The sequence below is a fragment of the Amblyomma maculatum genome, chromosome 5 (genome assembly GCF_055883805.1).
Source record: "Amblyomma maculatum isolate TAMU_Amacu chromosome 5, ASM5588380v1, whole genome shotgun sequence".
Taxonomy (NCBI): domain Eukaryota; kingdom Metazoa; phylum Arthropoda; class Arachnida; order Ixodida; family Ixodidae; genus Amblyomma; species Amblyomma maculatum.
The window spans coordinates 162,716,455-162,736,515 of record NC_139348.1 but is presented as its reverse complement, the minus strand read 5'-3'; the positions used below and the strand labels follow the sequence as shown (position 1 = coordinate 162,736,515).

Sequence of the window (20,061 nt, the reverse complement as noted above, 5' to 3'; positions counted from 1 at the left end):
TGCCCTGGAACTGATTGGTCAGCATCTTCAGAGGGGGGGCTGGACATAGGGGGTTTTAAGGACAGTGCAGAGCCCGAAAAAAGCGCTCTGGGCCCTGGGTAAACGGCTCATCCAGTCGCTTCTCGCTATGAACTCTTAACGCTTGCCATTTTGCTGAAGTACCCTTCTTTTTCGTGTAAATAATCTTGTAAATAAGTTTCTCAAAGTGCCATTAAACCTGCTTGTACATATTTCACCAACTTCGAAGATTCAATCCTACTTCAACCCCGAGTCTCTGCACGCTACCAAGTGAAGGCCGGGTCGACGTAGCCCCAGCGTCACGACACCTACCTCGGAGGATTTTCAACATCCCCTTACTAGCATGCGAAATAAGCGCGATCGTGCGGTAGTTGGAACAATCTTTGGCACTGCCTTTCTTTGGAATGGGGATGTAAACGGATCTCCTCCAATCCTGTGGCCATTGCACGGTTGTCCAAATTTGCTGACATAATGTATACAGAACGTTAACAGCGTCATGGTTGAGGTTTTGAAGCAACTCAGCTGGAATGCCATTTATTCCGCTAGCTTTGTTCTTAGCAAGGCTGGCTAAGGCCCATTCAACTTCACTCTTCAGGATGCCCGGCTCGAGATCAGTAATCACAACCGTCTTATGTTGGGTTTGCACATCCGGACCACGTACATTACCTACCTATCTGAAAAACTTCACTACCGTCCACGGCACCCATTCCTCACTTGACCACAACATATATAACACGGAGACACCTCCGAGCCCGCATGTTTCCCTCCCCAGCAGTGCTGGCCCTCTTCTCCCCGTCTAGTCATCAACCTGAATGTTCCCTTTGCGGGATCTTGAGGACCCAGAGTTTCAACCACCGGCCAAAGGGGGCCTTGTTGACGTATCACGGTCTCCAGCCCAGAATTGCTCTCACTAAGGAGGCGGGTCGATTGGATTGAAGCGGTTGTTGTCGGCTTCTTCATCATCATCATCGTCAGCCGAAACATACCCACTGCAAGGCAAAGGCCTCTCCCATATTGCTCCAACTAACCCGGTCCTGTGCTAACTGCATCCACTTGACTACTGCGAATTTCTTAACCCAACCGCCCACCTAACTTTTTGCCTCCCCCTGGTACACTTTCCTTCCCTCAAAATTCAATTTGTTACCCTTCGCTACTATCGGTCATCCTCTCTTCGCACTACATGTCCTGCCCATGCCCATTTATTCTTCTTGATTTTCACTTGAATGTCAGTAACTCGAGTTATTTCTCTGACCAACTCGGCACGCTTCCTATTTCTTAACGTTACAGCTAGTATTTTCCGTTTCATAGCTCTCTGTTAAGTTCTGAGCTTTAGTAAAACCTTTTTCGTTAGCCTCTACACTGCAGCCCCATAGGTGAGTACAGGTAAAATGCAACTGTTATATTATTTCCTCTTGAGCGATACCGGTAAGCTGCTAGTCCCAATCTGCGAGTACTTGCCAAATGCGCTCCATCTTAATCTTTTTCTCGTGGTTATTTCCCGTTCGTGGTCCGGATCTGCGGTTACTACCTCTCCTAAGTATACATATTCGCTGACCACTTCCAGTGTTTCGCTATCTATTGGAAACTGCTGTTCCTTCTCAAGGCTGTTGAACATTGTATACTTAGTCTTCTACACATTTATCTTCAAGCCTACCTTTCTACTTTTTCTGTATAGGTCATCAACCATTTTTTTGCGATTCATCCTACCTAAGGATGAATCCTTTAAGGCAATGTCATCAGCGAATCGCAGGCTACTGAGGTATTCTGTCCTGAACTGCTCCTATTCTGCATGAGTACCTGAATACTTCCTCTAAGTAGGCTGTGAATAGTACTAAGAAAATCGTGTCTGGGAAGATCTTGTACAATTACTTCATGGCTCCATAAATAAAGCTTTTCACCACCGCCACTAGCAGCTGCCGGCAATCTGGTTCGAACCCGGGTGACGTAGTCGAGCGTCTTAATCACTGAGCCACAGCGGCGTGGCCTGTTGCTACTTCCTGCCGACAAATTCTGTAGCCTCCCCTCACGAGCACCGTATGGCTTTCGCTTTAAAATTAGTATTTTGGGAATGACGTCGAGTACAAAAATGAACCGAGGAGCGCCATTCGTGACTGCGACTACGGACTACGCGACGGGCCGAAACCTGGCATAGTATTGATAAAAAAGCTCGGAGTCTCTTCCTTCTTTCCCTCTCTTTTGCTGCACGGTCGACACTGCAGTGCCTCAATACATGCTACTACGTCACAGACGCAAGACATTCTCAATGCCCTCCTCCAACACGCTTGGAGCAAAGCGTCCTTGCGGCCTGTGAGCAGCGCGCTGGTTCGGCACGCCTTCGATCTCCAGCATTGAAAATTCCACCGCTAATATTTTATTGAGTTCTGTACTTCCAATTACTGGAGCCTCCAAGTTTAATTTTATTTGGACACTTCTCGATTCAATGACTTTATTTTCAGTGTTTTGAATCATTATTTCCGACGCACGTCGCCCGTTCTTGGCGTTTTCGCCTTAGTAAAACTTCCCAGCCCTTACCTTCACAGTGCGAACGTAGGTTAACATGCACGCTCGTGAGCGTTAATATGCACGAGCGTCCACCTACCTCTGCCAAGAGCTCCTCGAAGTCGGGCGGCCACTCTTGCATCAGAGACTCCACGTCGGGCATACTCCTGCGCCACGTTAAAGAGAAGGGGACATACTGACATATTTAAAATTAAGGGTACACTTAAACTATGCCGTTAAGCGTACGACGCGGTAGCGTTTCACACACACGAGTGGTGTATTTTTATAACTTTTTAATTCTTGTTTTTCTTATTTTTATTTTTATGCATCAATACTTTACATCAGCAAACACTGGCTTTTCGTTCTGAGAATTTTGTACCTTTGAACACTACTTTTTACAATTTTTATTTTTTTTTCATTCATAAATTGTTCAATTAATTACAATGATATTATTAATTCATTATCGCCTATAAGACAGCAATCAATAATCAATCACTAGATTCAAAAATTACCGTGCTAACACTTTTTTTTACGTAGTCCCCGATTATTTCCGACACGTAGTGCAGACTATACCACTGCTACGAGCACGACCACAACTACGTCAATGGTTTAAAAAAAACTCAGCCGCGTACACTAACACAGTGGAGTTGCAGAGGTATCAAGAGCAACAAGAAGTGGTCTGAACTCCGCCTCTACCTTAAGACCTTGAATTCCTCGTCGCCGTGGTTGCCCTTCAGGAACCTGGCGCAGGTGTCAAGCTCACAAACTAAACCACATTTCAGCACAACCCGCATACATGTATAATTGTTCACACGCAATATACTGCGCAGGAGGTCACACTACTCAGAACACCACCATTTTCGTACACGACGGTGTAAGGTGTAAGAGCAGATGCCTATAAAACTTGGGAGTTCCTTCATCGAGGATGGTTTCGGGAACGGAATGACAGCACGAAGTGTAGCTGGGTCGGGGAGCACGCCGTCTTAAGAAACGACATTGTAAATTTGCGTGCGGCAATGTGACATTTCTTAAAATTTAGTTGGAGGCCAGCTGGAAGTTATGCATTGCAACCCATGTTTCAATCGAGCGAGATGCGTTGAGAAATCCGGCGAGAAAACAACGTCCAAGTAGTACAAGCAGGCCTTCCACATGAGGTGGTGTCCATCATGCGCTCGAACGTGGCAGGTGCACTACACAGTCCGAACGCCATTACGTTAAATTCGTCCGTCTGGTGTCACGAAAGCTGTCTTGGCACGGTCTGGATCGGCCAGCGGGACTTGCCAGTACCCGGAACGGAGGCCCAAAGATGATAAAAATTCAGTGCCTTGCAAACAGTCAATTCGAGGATAGACGTCCTTACGCGTGATGTTATTTAAGCACCGATAGTCAACGCAAAAGCGGATGGAGCCGTCTTTTTTGGCGGGGGAGGCCCAAGGACTGTGCGAAGGTTGAATGTCGGCCACTTGCTTGTCGATGATTTGACGTTCGGTCGTTGGCGCAGTGGCAAATTGGTGCCGATGTCGGTCCGATGGGTAACAACCGATGTGCTATGATGTGACAAATCAAAAGAGGAACGGAACTGGTCAAGCAGGGCAAGAAGCTGGGTCCGTGTGAGTCGGTGTGAGCTTTAGAGCTGGCGAAGATGTCTACTGAATCAGCAGAAGTAGCAGTGAGCGCAGCGACCGGTATATGGCAAGGGTTATCATCGCAGGTGTCGCATTCCAGCCTCAAGGCAACTGGACGTGTCCCAGGCACTCGCCACGAAGAGAACAGGCAATTGAATGGATCGATTGATGGCGGCCATGGCGCTGCAGCCAGCTTCAACAGTAAGCACGGCAAACGGCAGGGGTAGACAGTGACGATGTGCGAAGTCGTCGGAAGGCGTTAAAATGAGAGTCGCAGACAGAAGAACGGCAGAACATTGAAACATCGTCAGCCACAGTGAGTTTTGCGCACGCAATAGGGGTGTCGGTCGTCGTGAAATCACAAATGAGAAACAGGGCTACTTCAGCACGAGTACAGTCGGCCTGATGTTGGGATAAAAAGTCCCAGCTGAAGATAACGTCATGAGAGCATGACGAAAGGACGATGAATTCAATGCTGTAGATAGTGCCCTGAATACGAACTCTCGCTGTACAGGCAGGGGAGATGAGCTGGGAATTGACGGCACGAAGCGTTCCTCCTTTGATTTGAATGTGGTGTCCCGCAAGGTAGCCTTCTTGGACCGTTCCTCTTTAATGTATATGCTAACGACCTTCCGAGCATAGCTTATCATACAAGTTGTATTCAGTACGCTGACGACACAAGTTTTTTTCTTAGGGGATATCTTCTGCTGATGAACTAATCAATAGTGCAAATCTGGTTCTTTGTGCTCTCCACAAATGGTCCAAAGCTATGGTTTGGTAGTTAACTCTAACAAGACCAAAGCAGTCTTTTTTCGTCCCCTTAGCCAGGATATTACAGTAAACAGTACTCTGCATCTAGAAAATAACCTTATTGAAATTGTAGACAAGTTCAAATCACTCGGTGTTGTATTCGACTCTCGCATGAGGTGGTCTGACCATATAATGTATATTGAAAGCAAGCTCACTAGATCTGTTGGTTCCCTCTCGAGACTGCGCAACGAATTTTCCCCAAAGCATAAGCTCCTTATTCATCACGCTTTAATTCAATCTCACATAAACTACTGTCACCTCGTTTGGGGTACAACATCCAAAACAAATCTAAAAATCATACTCGGTCTCCAAAAGAAGGCAATTAGACTGATCGCTGGTGCATGCTACACTGCCCATACAGAAACATTATTTCCGAAATATAGGATTCATCGTGTGCATGCCATTTTTGAGTATCGTCTACTTCACTGCCTTAAATGGTCACCTCAATGCTTAACTGACTTCTTGAAGAATATATCTGGACTTAAGCCTTACGTGAAACCCTTTCACACCAGAAGTAAACAAATATGGGACGTTCCTCGAACGAGGACGTTACACGGTAACCAGAGCCTTCGTTTTACTTTACCATGCATATTAAATCATTATAGCATACACAATCGAAACATCTTTACCGCGTAAATTAAGGACTTTAAGCTATATTGTATCCATTCCGCACTGTCTCTCTGTACTTTCCGTTCCTTGCCTTAAACATTATTACAAGAATAGTCACTTCATTTTCATTACGTTTTGCCATATTTCGTGCATACTGTTACACTATTGTGGGTCGTTAATTTACTGTGCTGTTTTTTAACTTGCTGTTTCATTTGTACATATGTGCTCTTTCTGTGCTTCATAATTTTCATGTTATATATGTATATTGTGAGCCTTCCGTGGATGTTCTTTAATTTATTCATTCCATGATCTTCCTCTTTCATTTGTACATACCATCATCATCGTCCCGCGGCGCCGGCTCAGGCGCGCGCCTGGGCTTTGTCATCGGAGTAAAACGCCAGACACGGCATCCCCTGCTTTGCCGTCTCGACCTTGCCGTCTCGACCTGGCCTTCTTCCACAAGTGGTGGAGGTAGGACTTGATCCCCTTGCTGTTTTGTGCCCTGCCTCTCGCTGGAGCTACGTTCCGGTCGCTGTTTACCGCCTGCCACCATCGTTATGACTACCGAGAGTACCCACGAATCCGCAGCACCCTCTACCTCGGCTGCACCACCCCCTCCGACTGTGCCCACACGACAACGCGACCCGCCGCTGTTCGCTGGTCGTCGCGATGAAGACGTCGATGACTGGCTGGACACCTATGAACGCTGCAGTAACTACAACCGGTGGGACGATGCTCTAAAATTTCTGAATGTTTCTTTCTACCTCATTGAGGTCGCCAGAACCTGGTTTATTAACCGCGAACCCCACACCACTAACTGGAACACGTTCAAGCAGCAGTTCCGCCAATATTTTGCGGACCCAGCAGTTCGGACAGAGGTCGCGAAGAATAAGCTCGCCTCTCGCCTCCAAGGTCCCGATGAGTCGTACGCGTCTTACATAGAGGCCATACTTGCACTTTGCCGGCGTATTAGTCCCACCATGCCGGAACCTGAACGCGTACACCATATCTTGAAAGGAATTAATTCAGTGGCATATAACACCCTGATTGCCCAGAATCCTTCTACCGTTGACGCCATTATTGCGACCTGCCAACGTATCGACCAGCTGCAGTCCTCCCGATTGCAGCCCGGCATTGCTACTGGCCCGACCTCTGCTGACATGGATCTGCGGGCACTGATTCGAGCCATCATCCGGGAGGAGCTCCAAGCCCTCAAGCCTGTCTGTCAACACGGGTGCGATCATTCTTCGGTACCTTCTAATGACGCCGGTCTCCGCAACATCATTAAAGATGAGCTGGCAACGATCACTCGGCCTATGGTGTCCGACCCTCCTGCAACCCGCCCAGCATCGACTTACGCAAACGTCGCAGCATCACCCCCTCCTTTTGTTCCGCCGCCACAACTGGCACCGCCCTACAACCACATCAACGCCGTGACGACGGCTCAGCCTACGCCACCCTATTACGCGCCTTGGCGCCCCTCTCGCCCAGTTTGCTACTACTGTGGAATCCGAGGGCATATATCCCGCTTCTGTCGTCGACGCATTCAAAACGAGCGGCGTGGTTACGACGCCTTCGAAAGTGACGTACCCTCATATTATCAGCAGCGACCTATTCCCAGCCCACCTCGTCGATCCTCCCCACCTCCAGTATCTTCCTCTGAGCCTCGTGGGAACCATGTATCCCGGCGCCGGTCCACATCCCCATACCGCCGCTCAGTTTCCCCTCTCCGCCCCGCAACCGTTCTCCCTGTCCGCCATCCGGAAAACTAAGTGTTGCAGTTTCCGGAGGTCAAACTGCACTCTGTGAACTTACTAAAAGTCCTCCTGATCGCCCGTATAACGTGATTGCTGTTATCGCTGAAGGTTTGCCGGTTGAAGCTTTGATTGATACAGGGGCTGCAATTTCTGTTATTCACGCTGATTTGTGCTACCGTTTGCGAAAAGTGACAACACCGTATGATGGGCCTGAACTCCGTGGAGCCAGTGATGTCCCTTTGCGCCCTTCAGCGAAGTGCACCGTACGAGTTGTTATCGACGGCATCCGCCATCATGTGCAGTTTGCTGTGCTCTCACCTTGTGCGCATCTGATGATTTTTGGATGGGATTTTTTGTCAACCGCTTCAGCGTTAATTTCTTGTGGTGAGCGTGTTATCCATATGACAGACAGCGATTTCTCATCTGACTTTCCTGAACGACATCATCCCCTCGTTGCCGCCGCTGATACTGTTTTGCCTCCTCAGTGCGAAAAACTGCTTACTGTTGTTTCTGACCACATAACTGACGGGGACGTACTGATAGCACCATCATATAGTCATCTTGCACGCGGCATCGCCTTCCCGTCAAGTCTTGTCCGATTCCACAACGGCTCAGCGACAGTAGTGGCCACTAACACTTCACGTGAATCCCTCGTGCTCCCAAAAGGAACTTCTCTGCATTGCATGGTGGATGTTCAACCTTTTTCCCTGATGGTGCTCACCGCCCCTCCGCCTCAGCAACGTGTTTCGTCAGACGTCTCTCTTTCTGTTCTCGCAAAGACTATTAATCCTAACCTTACGCCGAGCCAACGCCAAGAACTGCTGACATTGCTTCGACACCACCAAGCCCTTTTTGATGCCACTTCCACACCACTGGGACAGACTAGTGTTGCGCACCATCGCATCATTACTGAAGGTAACTCTATCGTTCGCCGACGGCCTTATCGGGTTTCCCTCTCTGAACGAAAAGTAATTGAAGAAAATGTAAATGACATGCTCCATCGCAATATAATTCGTCCCTCAACAAGCCCATGGTCCTCCCCAGTAGTGCTAGTTAAAAAAAAGGACGGCTCGGTACGCTTTTGTGTTGATTACCGCGCCCTCAACAAAATTACCCGCAAAGATGTATATCCGATGCCACGAATTGATGACGCCCTTGACTCTCTCCAAGGCTCAGAATATTTCTCGACCTTGGACCTTCGCTCAGGTTATTGGCAAATACCTATGCACGAGGACGACAAAGAAAAAACCGCTTTCGCAACACCCGATGGCCTTTACGAATTTAATGTTATGCCTTTCGGACTTTGTAACGCACCAGCGACATTTGAAAGAATGATCGATACTGTGCTTCGTGGACTAAAATGGAGAACCTGTTTGTGCTACTTGGACGACATTGTTGTCTTTTCGACAACCTTTAATGACCATCTCACGCGCCTGAATGAAGTCCTCACCTGTCTCGCTTCGGCAGGCCTTCAGCTCAACACCAAGAAATGCCACTTTGCACAGAAGGAAATTAGAATATTGGGACATCTGGTCAGTCATGACGGCATTCGCCCAAATCCTGAAAAAACAATCGCGGTCTTGAACTTTGCTCGTCCACAACGGACTACAGATTTGCGCAGTTTCCTCGGCCTCGCCTCTTATTTCCGGCGTTTTATAAGGCATTTTGCAACTATTGCTGCACCACTTCATGAGCTACTTAAAGCGCGCAGCCATTTCGTATGGACAGAACAGTGCGAAACTGCTTTTAATGACCTAAAGCCCGCCCTCACATCAGATCCTGTTCTTGCCCACTTCAGTGACAGCGCTCCAACTATCCTGCACACCGATGCCAGTGGTCACGGTCTTGGCGCTGCACTTCTGCAGCGTGATGCAACATCGCGTGAGAAAGTGATTGCCTTTGCCAGTCGGACTCTGACTCCAGCTGAGAAAAACTACACCATTACCGAGCAAGAGTGTCTTGCTGTCGTCTGGGCTGTCCAAAAATTTCGCCCTTATCTATACGGTCGGCACTTCACAGTTGTGACCGACCACCATGCTCTTTGCTGGTTGTCTTCACTCAAAAATTTGACAGGCCGACTTGGCCGCTGGATTCTACGCCTGCAAGAATACCATTTCGACGTCACTTATAAATCTGGTCGCCAACACCAAGACGCCGACGCTCTCTCTCGCTGCCCACTTACGGAATCAGCCTGCTGTTTTTCTTCGCAACGCATTTCTACCTCTGACCACAGCCGGCCACCTCTTTCCCCGACGCATATCGCGACAGTTTCTTTTGACGATTCTGAGCACAAACACGCACTCCGCTCGCAGCAATTAGCTGACGCCTACTGCCGTCCTATCATCGACCGCCTTATCGGCGCTTCGGACCCGCCCAATGCTAGGCTTCGCCGACAGCTTCGCAATTTCAAGCTCGAAGATGGCATCCTACTCCGTTACGTGTATTGCCCTGATGGAACTCGCTGGATCCCAGTCGTGCCGCGTGTGCTTCGCCCACGTATTCTGGCGGCTCTCCACGATGACGCTACTGCAGGCCACCTTGGTTTTGACAAAACCTACGACCGCGTGAGAAAACGATTCTTTTGGCCTGGCTTATCTTCCACCGTTGCCAAATACGTCGCATCCTGCCCTCTGTGCCAACGTCGCAAACGACTGACTTCTTCGCCCGCTGGCCTTCTACAACCTCTTCCTTGTCCCGCCACGCCATTCGACGTAGTCGGCATCGACTTATATGGTCCCCTACCTCTCTCCGATGGGGGTAACCATTGGATTATAACAGCTGTCGACCACCTCACACGCTACGCTGAGACAGCACCTGTACCGACTGGTTCCGCTGAAGAAGTAGCAAATTTCTTTTTGCGATCAATTGTATTACGTCATGGCGCTCCTCGGGTGCTCCTAAGTGACCGCGGTACAGCCTTCTTATCGAAAGTCGTTGCCGAAGTTCTTCAAGCGTCATCCACCCTTCATAAGACAACCTCGAGCTACCATCCCCAGACTAACGGGCTGACTGAGCGATTTCACCGCACCTTATCGGATATGATCTCCATGTACATCTCACCGGATCATCGAAATTGGGACATTATTCTACCATTCGTCACTTTCGCCTATAACACAGCAGTACAGCGGACTACCGGTTATTCTCCATTTTTCCTCGTTTATGGCCGTCCTCCCACTACAATTCTCGACGCTTCCTTCTTCTCTACGCCCGACTACTCCACATCAGTACCTACCCATTTTTTATCTCGTGTGGCCAGATGCCGTCATCTTGCCCGCCTCAACACGGCAGCGTGCCAGGAAGACCGCAAGACTCGCTATGATTCTACACATCGAGTGGTCTCTTTCCGTCCTGGCGACGAAGTACTGCTTTATACACCGTTGCGCACCCCTGGCCTTAGTGACAAATTCCACCACCGCTACATAGGTCCCTATGAGGTCATAAGCCAAACTTCCCCAGTGAATTACAAAGTGACGCCTGTTGATACCCCAGCTGATCGCCGCCACCGTGGAACTGAAATTGTTCATGTGTCTCGCTTGAAACCGTTTGTGCGCCGCGATGCATCGCTTAGTTAGGAGCGGCCAGGCTGGCCGCTTCCGACCCCCCGGGCAGATTGTGTGAGCCTTCCGTGGATGTTCTTTAATTTATTCATTCCATGATCTTCCTCTTTCATTTGTACATACCATCATCATCGTCCCGCGGCGCCGGCTCAGGCGCGCGCCTGGGCTTTGTCATCGGAGTAAAACGCCAGACACGGCATCCCCTGCTTTGCCGTCTCGACCTTGCCGTCTCGACCTGGCCTTCTTCCACAATATCTTCGCCTTAACGTCACACGTCCTGTTGCTCTGCCATTACTGGGCCTCGGGCATCTCTCAAGCTATCGCTGTAGCTTTTCGCCCGAGGCCCATTTCCTGTATATTACTGTAAATAATTTTTTTTTTAAATTTTTCAATTTAAAAACTATATAGCGGCGTCGTCTCTTCGCGCATCTGGTGGCACAATTTTTCGCTTAGAACGAACACAGCAGCACCTGTGTCAACTAGGGCAAGAACACCGATGCCTCCACAGAAACATTTATCAAATTCGGTGGCGAAAAACGAGGGCTTAGATCTTTCGACTAAAATGCAGTTCTTGCCTCCGCGGAACTGCGATCACTAGTTTTCCTGCGGCGGGGTTGAACAACAGTGCATGGGACTCCAAGCGGAGATGGAAAGCGACGACGAACAGATGGATGATATTCGGAGTCGAAGGGCTCGGAAGTCGGGCTTCGGGTAAAATGCCGAGGAGGGTCGTAAGCGTACGCTCGGTGCTCGACTTCGTCAAACGAGGTCATGACGCGGCGGTGGCAGTGACACATCGCGTGTCCACCGATGCCACATGTGTAGCATATCGACAAGTTGTCTGGTGGTCACCACGGTTGGAAACGTTGGGGCGCGTCCGAACAGCAGAAGTGCGAATGACTCGAGGGGAGATCGAAAACGAGTAAGGAGTGGCGGTGGCTGTCGTGCTATTTCAGTGTAAGTAAGCGGCGCTGCAACAGGATGCGTAGCAACAGGAAGCGCTGCAACGGGAGATGGGTGACAAACTGACAGCATGGCCTGGGCACTTGCTCCCGGATCATGTGTTAAGAGTCGGTGTCAGATTTGATGGTGGGTTCGGAACAGAGGGAAGCAGCGACAGCTGCCGGGTGACCTCCTCACGAACAAACATCTGGATTTGGATCATGAGAATGAGGGAGATATTGACTGCTGTCGCCACGTTAAGAAAGTCGGCCTGTGAGGAGGGCAACCGAGGGAAGACTCGCCTTCGACGTAGCTCGTCATAACTCTGGCACAGGTTGACGACCTCGCTGACGGAGGTTGGGCTCTTGGCCGCATGCATGCGAAATGCGTAATCCTCAATGCCCTTGAGCCCATGCTTGATGTGGTCAGCCTCTGTCACTTATGCACTGACGCATTTGCATAGGTCGAGGACGTCTTCGATATAACTGGTGAAGCTTTCCCCAACCTGCTGGGAGCGAGAGCCAAGACGCTGATCAGCGCGAAGTTTGCGCACGACCGGACGCCTGAGGATGTCAATAAAGGCGATCTTGAAAGCGGACCAGGTGGCGAAATCCGATTCGTGATTTTTGAACCAGAGGTTCGTAACATCTCTCAAGTAGAAGACATTTGTCAGATTCACGCTGTCATCCCACCGGTTGAGAGCGCTTACCCGGTCGTAGGACAGCCAGTCCTCCACATCATGGTCGCCCGTGCCACTGAAATAGACATGATCTTGTTGACGAAGCGAACCGGGGCAGGTTGCGGGTGGAGAAGCGGTTGGTTGGATGGCGTCAGAAGGCATCGTGGTACCCAGGGTACGCTCACCTTTCAGGCAATTACTTTTGATATGAGGCCGCCAGTCTAATTGGGAGTGGTAAAATACACCCAAGTACTTTAAGGATTCAACCTGTGGGGATTTGTGAACCGCAATACGCAAGGGAGATATAAAGAGGGTGTGCCGGTAGGACAGAAAAAGACCAGTCTAAATGCGGACAATATATACACACACTCGCCTTTTCATTACTTTGAGATGCGTCAGCAGCTACTACTAAACTAGCAGAAAGGCTTCTTAAATGATCTTCTATTAATCCGTTTAGAATAACGGATAAGTCTTTAGCATTATTCGGGAATATGTCGTCAAAGACAATTTCAACTGATGAACCGATGGTTTATATGGGTAGAATACTAGGAAGGGAAACATTTAAAGGGTCCAGCAAATGTTTGACCATAACAACCTGCGGGGTGTGAAATTTAGGCCAATGGACATCGAAAAAGGAGGCCGGTTGACAGCAAAAAATAGACATAGATCGGTGAAACTCTGATTCATATATCCTTAGGTTCGTCTGAACAGTTAGAATTTGTAATCTACAAATCAAAGGAGGAATCCGGGCTTCAAGGTAGAGCAGATTGTTGGCAACAAATTTTAAAAGTCCAAGACACAACTGAAGCGCCTCTCGCTCCAAGAGAACAAGCAGTCGAATTTTATAAGCTGCTGAACCAGAAAACAAGACTGAACCGAACTCTAAAATTGGACGCACATACATAACATAAACCATTAAAAGCACATCTCTCCGCATTCCAGACCGGGGATGACTAATTCGGCGCAACATGCCCACGGCCCGAGCCCCTTTCGTAGCAATATGGTTAATGTGGGGCTGTCATGAAAGATTATCATCATAAGTGACCCCTAAATACTTTAATGATTTAACCTGCGGTATTATTTTCTGCTGATACATTACAGACAGACTTACAGAATTTTTTATATTGAATACGAGGACCGCACTTTTGTTCATACTTAATGTGAGACGCAAGCCATACAAGAAATTCTCTATAGAGTCTAGGTACGTTTGCAAGTGGAGATAAAGCTAGGGATTGAATATCCGATGCAGTTGCAAAAAACGCAATATCATCCGCATATACGTAAGTGCGAACGTCATGATTAACTGGCGTTGAGCTGTGTAGTATGTTGAAAAGGACTGGTGAGAAGACTGCTCCTTGCTGCACTCCCCTGGCTTGCTTATATCTGCCAGAATGAACGCCATTTAACGCACAGTAAAACTCTCGGTTTTGGAGGAATTCAGATATCCAGGCTACTAAATAATGTGGAAACTGAAGACATTTTAATTTTTGCAATAGAATGCTATGCTCAACGCTATCATAGGCTTTGCCTATATCTAGCGTTATCAAGGCAGCGTGCATTTTTTGGCTCCGCGCTAAAAGAACTCGACTCTCGAGGTCAGCATGCGCATTCCAGATGGAACACTTTTGACGGAAACCGTGGAATATCAGACCGTGCTGTCATCATCTTCTTTACAGCATGCATGTCTATGAAAATTTCTCGTCCGAATACAACATGTGCTACTTATTTTCTTGTCAGTCAACCCCTTGAAAACGTCACATCTTGCTGGTATATCGACGTCCACATACTAGCACAATACCCTGGAAATTCCCTACTGAAGCATGCAAAACAAACGAAACACTGGATTATTTTCAAAGAAACTTCTTTCTTGCTCCTTCAGCATCTAAATTATTAATGTTGTACACCACCTATCTGCGACCCCAAATGGAATGTGCATATTCTGTATGGGATTCTGAACACGTCACACTGGCACACATGGTGGAATCTGTGCAGAACCATGCGTCATGACGCTAGCTTAACTCAAACGAAACAAACGATGGAACAATCTCGCCGTAACCTCAGCTAAACATTTAAATAATATGCGTGCAACTTTCTCTACAATGGTGCAGTCGGCTTGCAAGAGCGTGTAATAGTGCAATTTGTGAAAGTATGTAGTTTAGTTATGTGTTTCACAACAGCCAAGAATTAAAGACAGCAACACTGGAGGACAATTAACACTACACCGCAGGAAATGAATGTAACTCGCTGCGAAGCACTACTAGTTGACGAAAAAATTTACTGTATGAGCAGTAGCAAATAGTCTTGGAGACATATGTAAGAAATATATTTTCGTTATTTATTCACGACTGTTGCTTAAACAATATAGTAATATCTGCAAATTACTGGAACAATGTTTAGTTCGAGTACTGAACTAGTCAGTGAAGACTGTGGGCGATTCCTCTGCCCAAGGGATACGCAAGACAAGCACACACAGCGGGCCGTGTAAGAAACATCTTTATCTCACTCAAGAAAGTCCATGGCGGTGCGGGAGATCAGCGGGGTCGTCATCTGGGAGGGCAGGCAGCGAGCAGCCAGCGAGTCGTCTAGGAGCGAAGAGAGCGAGGCGATGGCGTGCGCGCGGGACCGGTTATCCCGGAACGAGCGGGGAGTGTGAAGGGGTAAAGCGGTGGCGCATCGGTAGCCGCGGGAAAAGAGCTCCCTTTAAAGGTGGCTGGCGCGGTCCCCACAAGACGCAACTTACATTTTATTCGTTTTTTTTTTTTACATCACTCCAGTATTTACAACACGGCTTAATGCTCGCGCAAATGCTAGATATGCTTACAGTGTAACACATAGTTTTTAAAATTGAAATAATATTACAGTGCAACGCGTAGTGTTGCTGCAACATAAATAACAATCTTATAAAAGCATTTTAAAGACCGGCGTTCCCTGTGGGCATCTTGCTCTCATTGTACACTACTTCCAAACTCTTTAAAGATGCGCTGGTATTCGCAGCAATATATTATGCAAGGAGCCCGCACTGACCTTGTGTAGCGCACGGTGGGCGGCGGCCTAGCCCGGTGCAGCTCCTGGACGCTCTGCAGCCACAGGTCGACCTCGCGAGGTTGCTCTTCCGGGCTCTCGACGCACTTCACCACCTGGTTGCGCGCAAACATTGAGACCCACAGGATTACACTTGGCGCCTCTCAACCCAAGCATAAGCGAGTCAATGGGTCACCGACAACGATAAGAGCCTTCTCTGGTTCTTTACGGAAAATAATTTACATGGGTTTTTATAATATGCCTTATGGCAAGCTTGCGTAACAAAAAAAAACAGAGTAGTTATATACTGACACATGAAATAGAAGACGAAGGATAAGGACACATGTGATCGGAGAAGCGAATCTGTGCTTCCGCTATATATATATATATATATATATATATATATATATATATATATATATATATATATATATATATATATATATATATATATATATATATATTAGATAAGAGTGTGGGATTTTGAATAGTGGTTATATGAGTTAGAAAACCAATTTTCTCGGCATAGAATTTTCAGCGGCATATGGTGCATCAGAGTAAAGCTACAGTGTGCTCACTAGAATAGTGCTAGCTTAACTATAACGCACCATCGTTAAGTATTGAGCTATTAATGTGAGGCTCCGTATTTAATGAGAGCAACCGTAATGTCCGTATCAGTGCTGAGAATATGGAAAATGCTATTTTGCGGTGCAAGTAATATCGAAACCTTGCGGCCATAAACAGAGCTGCCTACAAGGGCGCAATGGTGCCCGAATGGGAGTCCGGATTCATCACCTTCCGAATGCGAGCCGGATGCCCTAAATACAGAGGCAGGCTTGTCGCCAATGAACAACGGATGTGAGCGATACTCGGAAATATGCACGAGACAGATATGCAGCTCGCCGGATTTACAGCAAAATAAATGCTTTTGAGGAAATAAAAGACGCCGTCACATCTCGGTGGATACCCTAGAAAGAGAAATAAAGCTTTTACTGGGGAACCCCGAAAGATGCTGAAGGAGCCCGGTGGGTCTTCATCTTTGCTCTTTTTAGCGGCTGCCTCGGCCGTGCTAATTTATTTATTTATTACAAAGTCCTGCAGCGCCCGAAGCCATTACTGCAGATGACAAATAACATTGCTAGAAACGCCAGTAGTACAATAAAAACACATAAAAATAAAGAAAATAACACGACAGAAGTGATAATGCGGAATGAGAAACATGCATCTAAAGGGGGCAACTGCGCGACGAATGAAGTGATGAAAACACTCAAAAACAAAGTGATGAAGAAAACACACGCAAGAGAACTGGGCGCGTCACGTCACACATCTGATAAAAAAGCCCGAAATAAATTTTCCGTGCAGCACTCAGTGATGCCAGCTGGCAGTCGGTTCCACTCATTGATCGTCAGTGGAAAGAGAACGAGGTTTTATATACATCTGTCCGGCATTTTATTTCTCGGATCTTCCACTGATGATCAAGTCGTCTAGATAAAAAGTGAGGTTGAAGCAGGTACCGGTCTTTATCAATGCTGAGCTTTCCAAAATAAATGCGATACATGATCTGCAATCTGAAATGTTTTCTGCGGTGAGCTGAAGATTCCCAACCAAGATGATGTTTAATAGACGTGACACTAGATGTTGGACACAAATCTGGCAGCATTATTTTGGACGCGTTCGAGCATGCATGTCAGATAAGTAAATAAACTGGGGATCCCATACAGGGCATGCATATTCACGAATTGGCCTTATGTAAGTGAAATACAGAAGCTGCTTGACATTTGACTGCGCTTTGTTGAAATTACGCTTTATAAAATTAAACATTCTGCAGGCTTTCGATGTAATATGCTCAACTTGTCTCGTCCAAGAAAGGTTAGATGTGAAATATACTCCGAGATACTTATATTAAGAAACTTTTTGCAGGGGAACATTATTTAATGAGTAACAGGTCTGTAGAGCGGAACGCTTACGAGTGAACGAGACAAGTTTGCATTTTGAAACGTTCAGAGACATTTGCCATTTTGAGCACCAGTATTGGATAAAAATTAAGTCTCGCTGAAGTTTTAATGCGTCAAAAGAACTTTCCACGACATGGTAAAGCACACAGTCGTCAGCATATAGCCGAACTTGGCAGGTGAGGTCAAGAACAATATCATTAATAAAAATGAGAAAAAAAAAGGGGGGTCCAAGGACAGACCCCTGGGGTACACTTGAGAAGACGTTTACGGAATCGGAGTGACAACAATTAATTACAACACGCTGCATGCGTTCCTGGAGATATGAATGAAGCCAGTCGATGATATTGGGTGCAGACCAAGACAACGTAACTTATGTAATAATAGCACATGAGGTACAGAATCAAAGGCTTTTTTAAAATGCAGAAATACACAATCTGTGGTCAAAGGAAGAAAACAGATCATTGCTGAACTCAAGTAACTGGGTGGTACAGGAAAAACCCATTCTAAAGTCATGCTGAACTGGCGTAAAGAATTCATGAGAGCCAAGGTGTTTCATGAATACGCTGTAAATTATATGCTCCAATGTTTTACAACACACGCTAGTCAGAAAGATGGGTCGGTAATTACCAACAGACGTTTTCGAACGGCTTTTATGCACTGGGACAACATTAGCATTTTTCCAGTCATTTGGCAAACATTCCGAGTCAAGCGATGTTTGAAACAAGGTGACTAAATAATGAGCAATTTCATTCACACATGATTTTAAAACAAAGGTAGGAGCAGTTTTAAAACACCCTGGTAAGAAAAATCAATTCAGGCATGGTTTCGGTAATATATTCACGAGTGTTCGGAAGTTCTCCGATGTACGCTGGCGCAAAGGCAGACTGAAAATATGCATTAAAGCGGCAAGCTTTATCACCATTAGTAGTAACAAGGCCGCCATCGAGGTCTAAGTTTGGGATTCCGACTGGTTCGCGTCCGTTATGATTCGGAAACGTCCACAATTCCTTGGGGTTACAACGCAGGTTAGAACCCAGATTATTAAAGAAATTATCCTCATGAGCTTTAATTTCAGTTTTTAGTGTACTGCCAAGGGCCCGAATTGACTGCAATACAGCAGGGCATCGATTCTTTTTATGCGATTCAAGAAGGCGATGTTTTTGCCTGACAAGCCGTCTGATTTGTCGCGTGATCCATGGCTTGTGGCGGCGCCGCTTAGCAGAAAGAAGTTTTGTTGGGATGTATTTATCAATTAGGCTACCCAATTTATTTTTGAATACCTCCCAGAGTGAACTGCATTCTAAACTCTGGCTTAGAATAATAAAATTGGGAAGGAAGGAAGCAAGTTCGTTATTCATTGATGTATAATCGCCCCTGGTAAAAACAAAAACTTTCCTAGGAAGACCTTTTGGAATTAAATAAAAAAAATGCCTAACATTAGCAACAACACAACTGTGATCCCTTACTCCTGGTATGATAACAGTGCCGCGCACTACCGATAGCAGGTTACAGAAGGGTAAATCTAACACTGAAGATGAATGCTGAGTTTCCCGAGTAGGCTCAGTGACGTACTGATATAGATCGTTAGTAGTAATTAATTCACAAAAAGCCAAAGACAATGAAGATTGGTTCGTACGATGAGGTTTGTATAGTCAACCCATTTGAAATCAGGCATATTGAAATCCCCGCCAAACAGAAAGTCATTTTTTAAGCTAAGCAAGAATTCAGACAGTGACCTGTAAACGTCAGGGCTGGTAGCAGAAGGGGGACGGTAGACGGAACCAATAGTCAGGTCCCTTCCATTGCTTAGGCGAAGGTTGCACCACACTGATTTGCAGCCAACTAGGGGCGCTGTTATTGCTGAAGAGCGAGAGCATTCCTCAACAAGTAGAAATGCCCCTCCACCATGCAAGTGTCGGTCGCGACGATACACGTTATAACCAGTTGGAAAAACTTCCGGCCTCAGAACGGAATCATCCAGCCACGATTCTGTGCCAATTATAGCATGAGGCTTAACGGAGGAAACATGGACACCAAATTCATCAGTTTTATTTTTTATACTCCTGCAATTCACATGAGAATTGTCAATTCAGATTTGATGATGCCGAAGGCGTAAATGAAGATCAGGCCCATGCTGCTGAGCGGGCAGTTGCCTCCCTTTTTGCTATTCCCTAAGCTCAACAACTCGGTCATGTTCACAATCATAGACAAAGTACTTTTTATTTACGAAAACCTTGTCGAATCGTAACTTCGACGGAAAAACCTGATCACGAGCGTATTGTGAAAACTTGAAACGCGCCTTTCTAACCGCAGGCGTGAAGTCTTCGCGCAAGGCAGACTTAGTATCCTCGAGCCTAAAACCACGTGATAAGATATTGTCCTTGACCTTATAACTGCAAAATTTAACGACAATAGGTCGGGTTTCGCCTTCAACAAAGCGACCTAATCGGTCAGCCCTTTCGATACTTTCAGATTGAACATTTTGGAGAAGAGGAAAAGAAAGCGCGCACATTTTTTTTTTTTTTTTTTCAGATTCAGACCAGCTCTCTGTTGCGGAATCTTTTAGATCTAAAACAAGCAGGTTATTTC

General features: G+C 46.8%; 1 protein-coding gene across 2 annotated transcripts in view; it reads right to left on the bottom strand.

The window, feature by feature from the left end:
• Window positions 1–20,061, bottom strand: part of IFT46 (intraflagellar transport 46) — an 85,106-nt gene that overhangs the window by 38,369 nt on the left and 26,676 nt on the right. For both annotated transcript variants that reach the window (XM_084604904.1, XM_084604905.1), the window contains exons 5-6: window positions 15,521–15,633; window positions 2,618–2,684 (exon numbers count right to left, since the gene is read on the bottom strand). In XM_084604904.1, coding sequence (XP_084461030.1) covers window positions 2,618–2,684; window positions 15,521–15,633 — 180 coding nt within the window. The remainder of the gene's footprint in view (window positions 1–2,617; window positions 2,685–15,520; window positions 15,634–20,061) is intronic.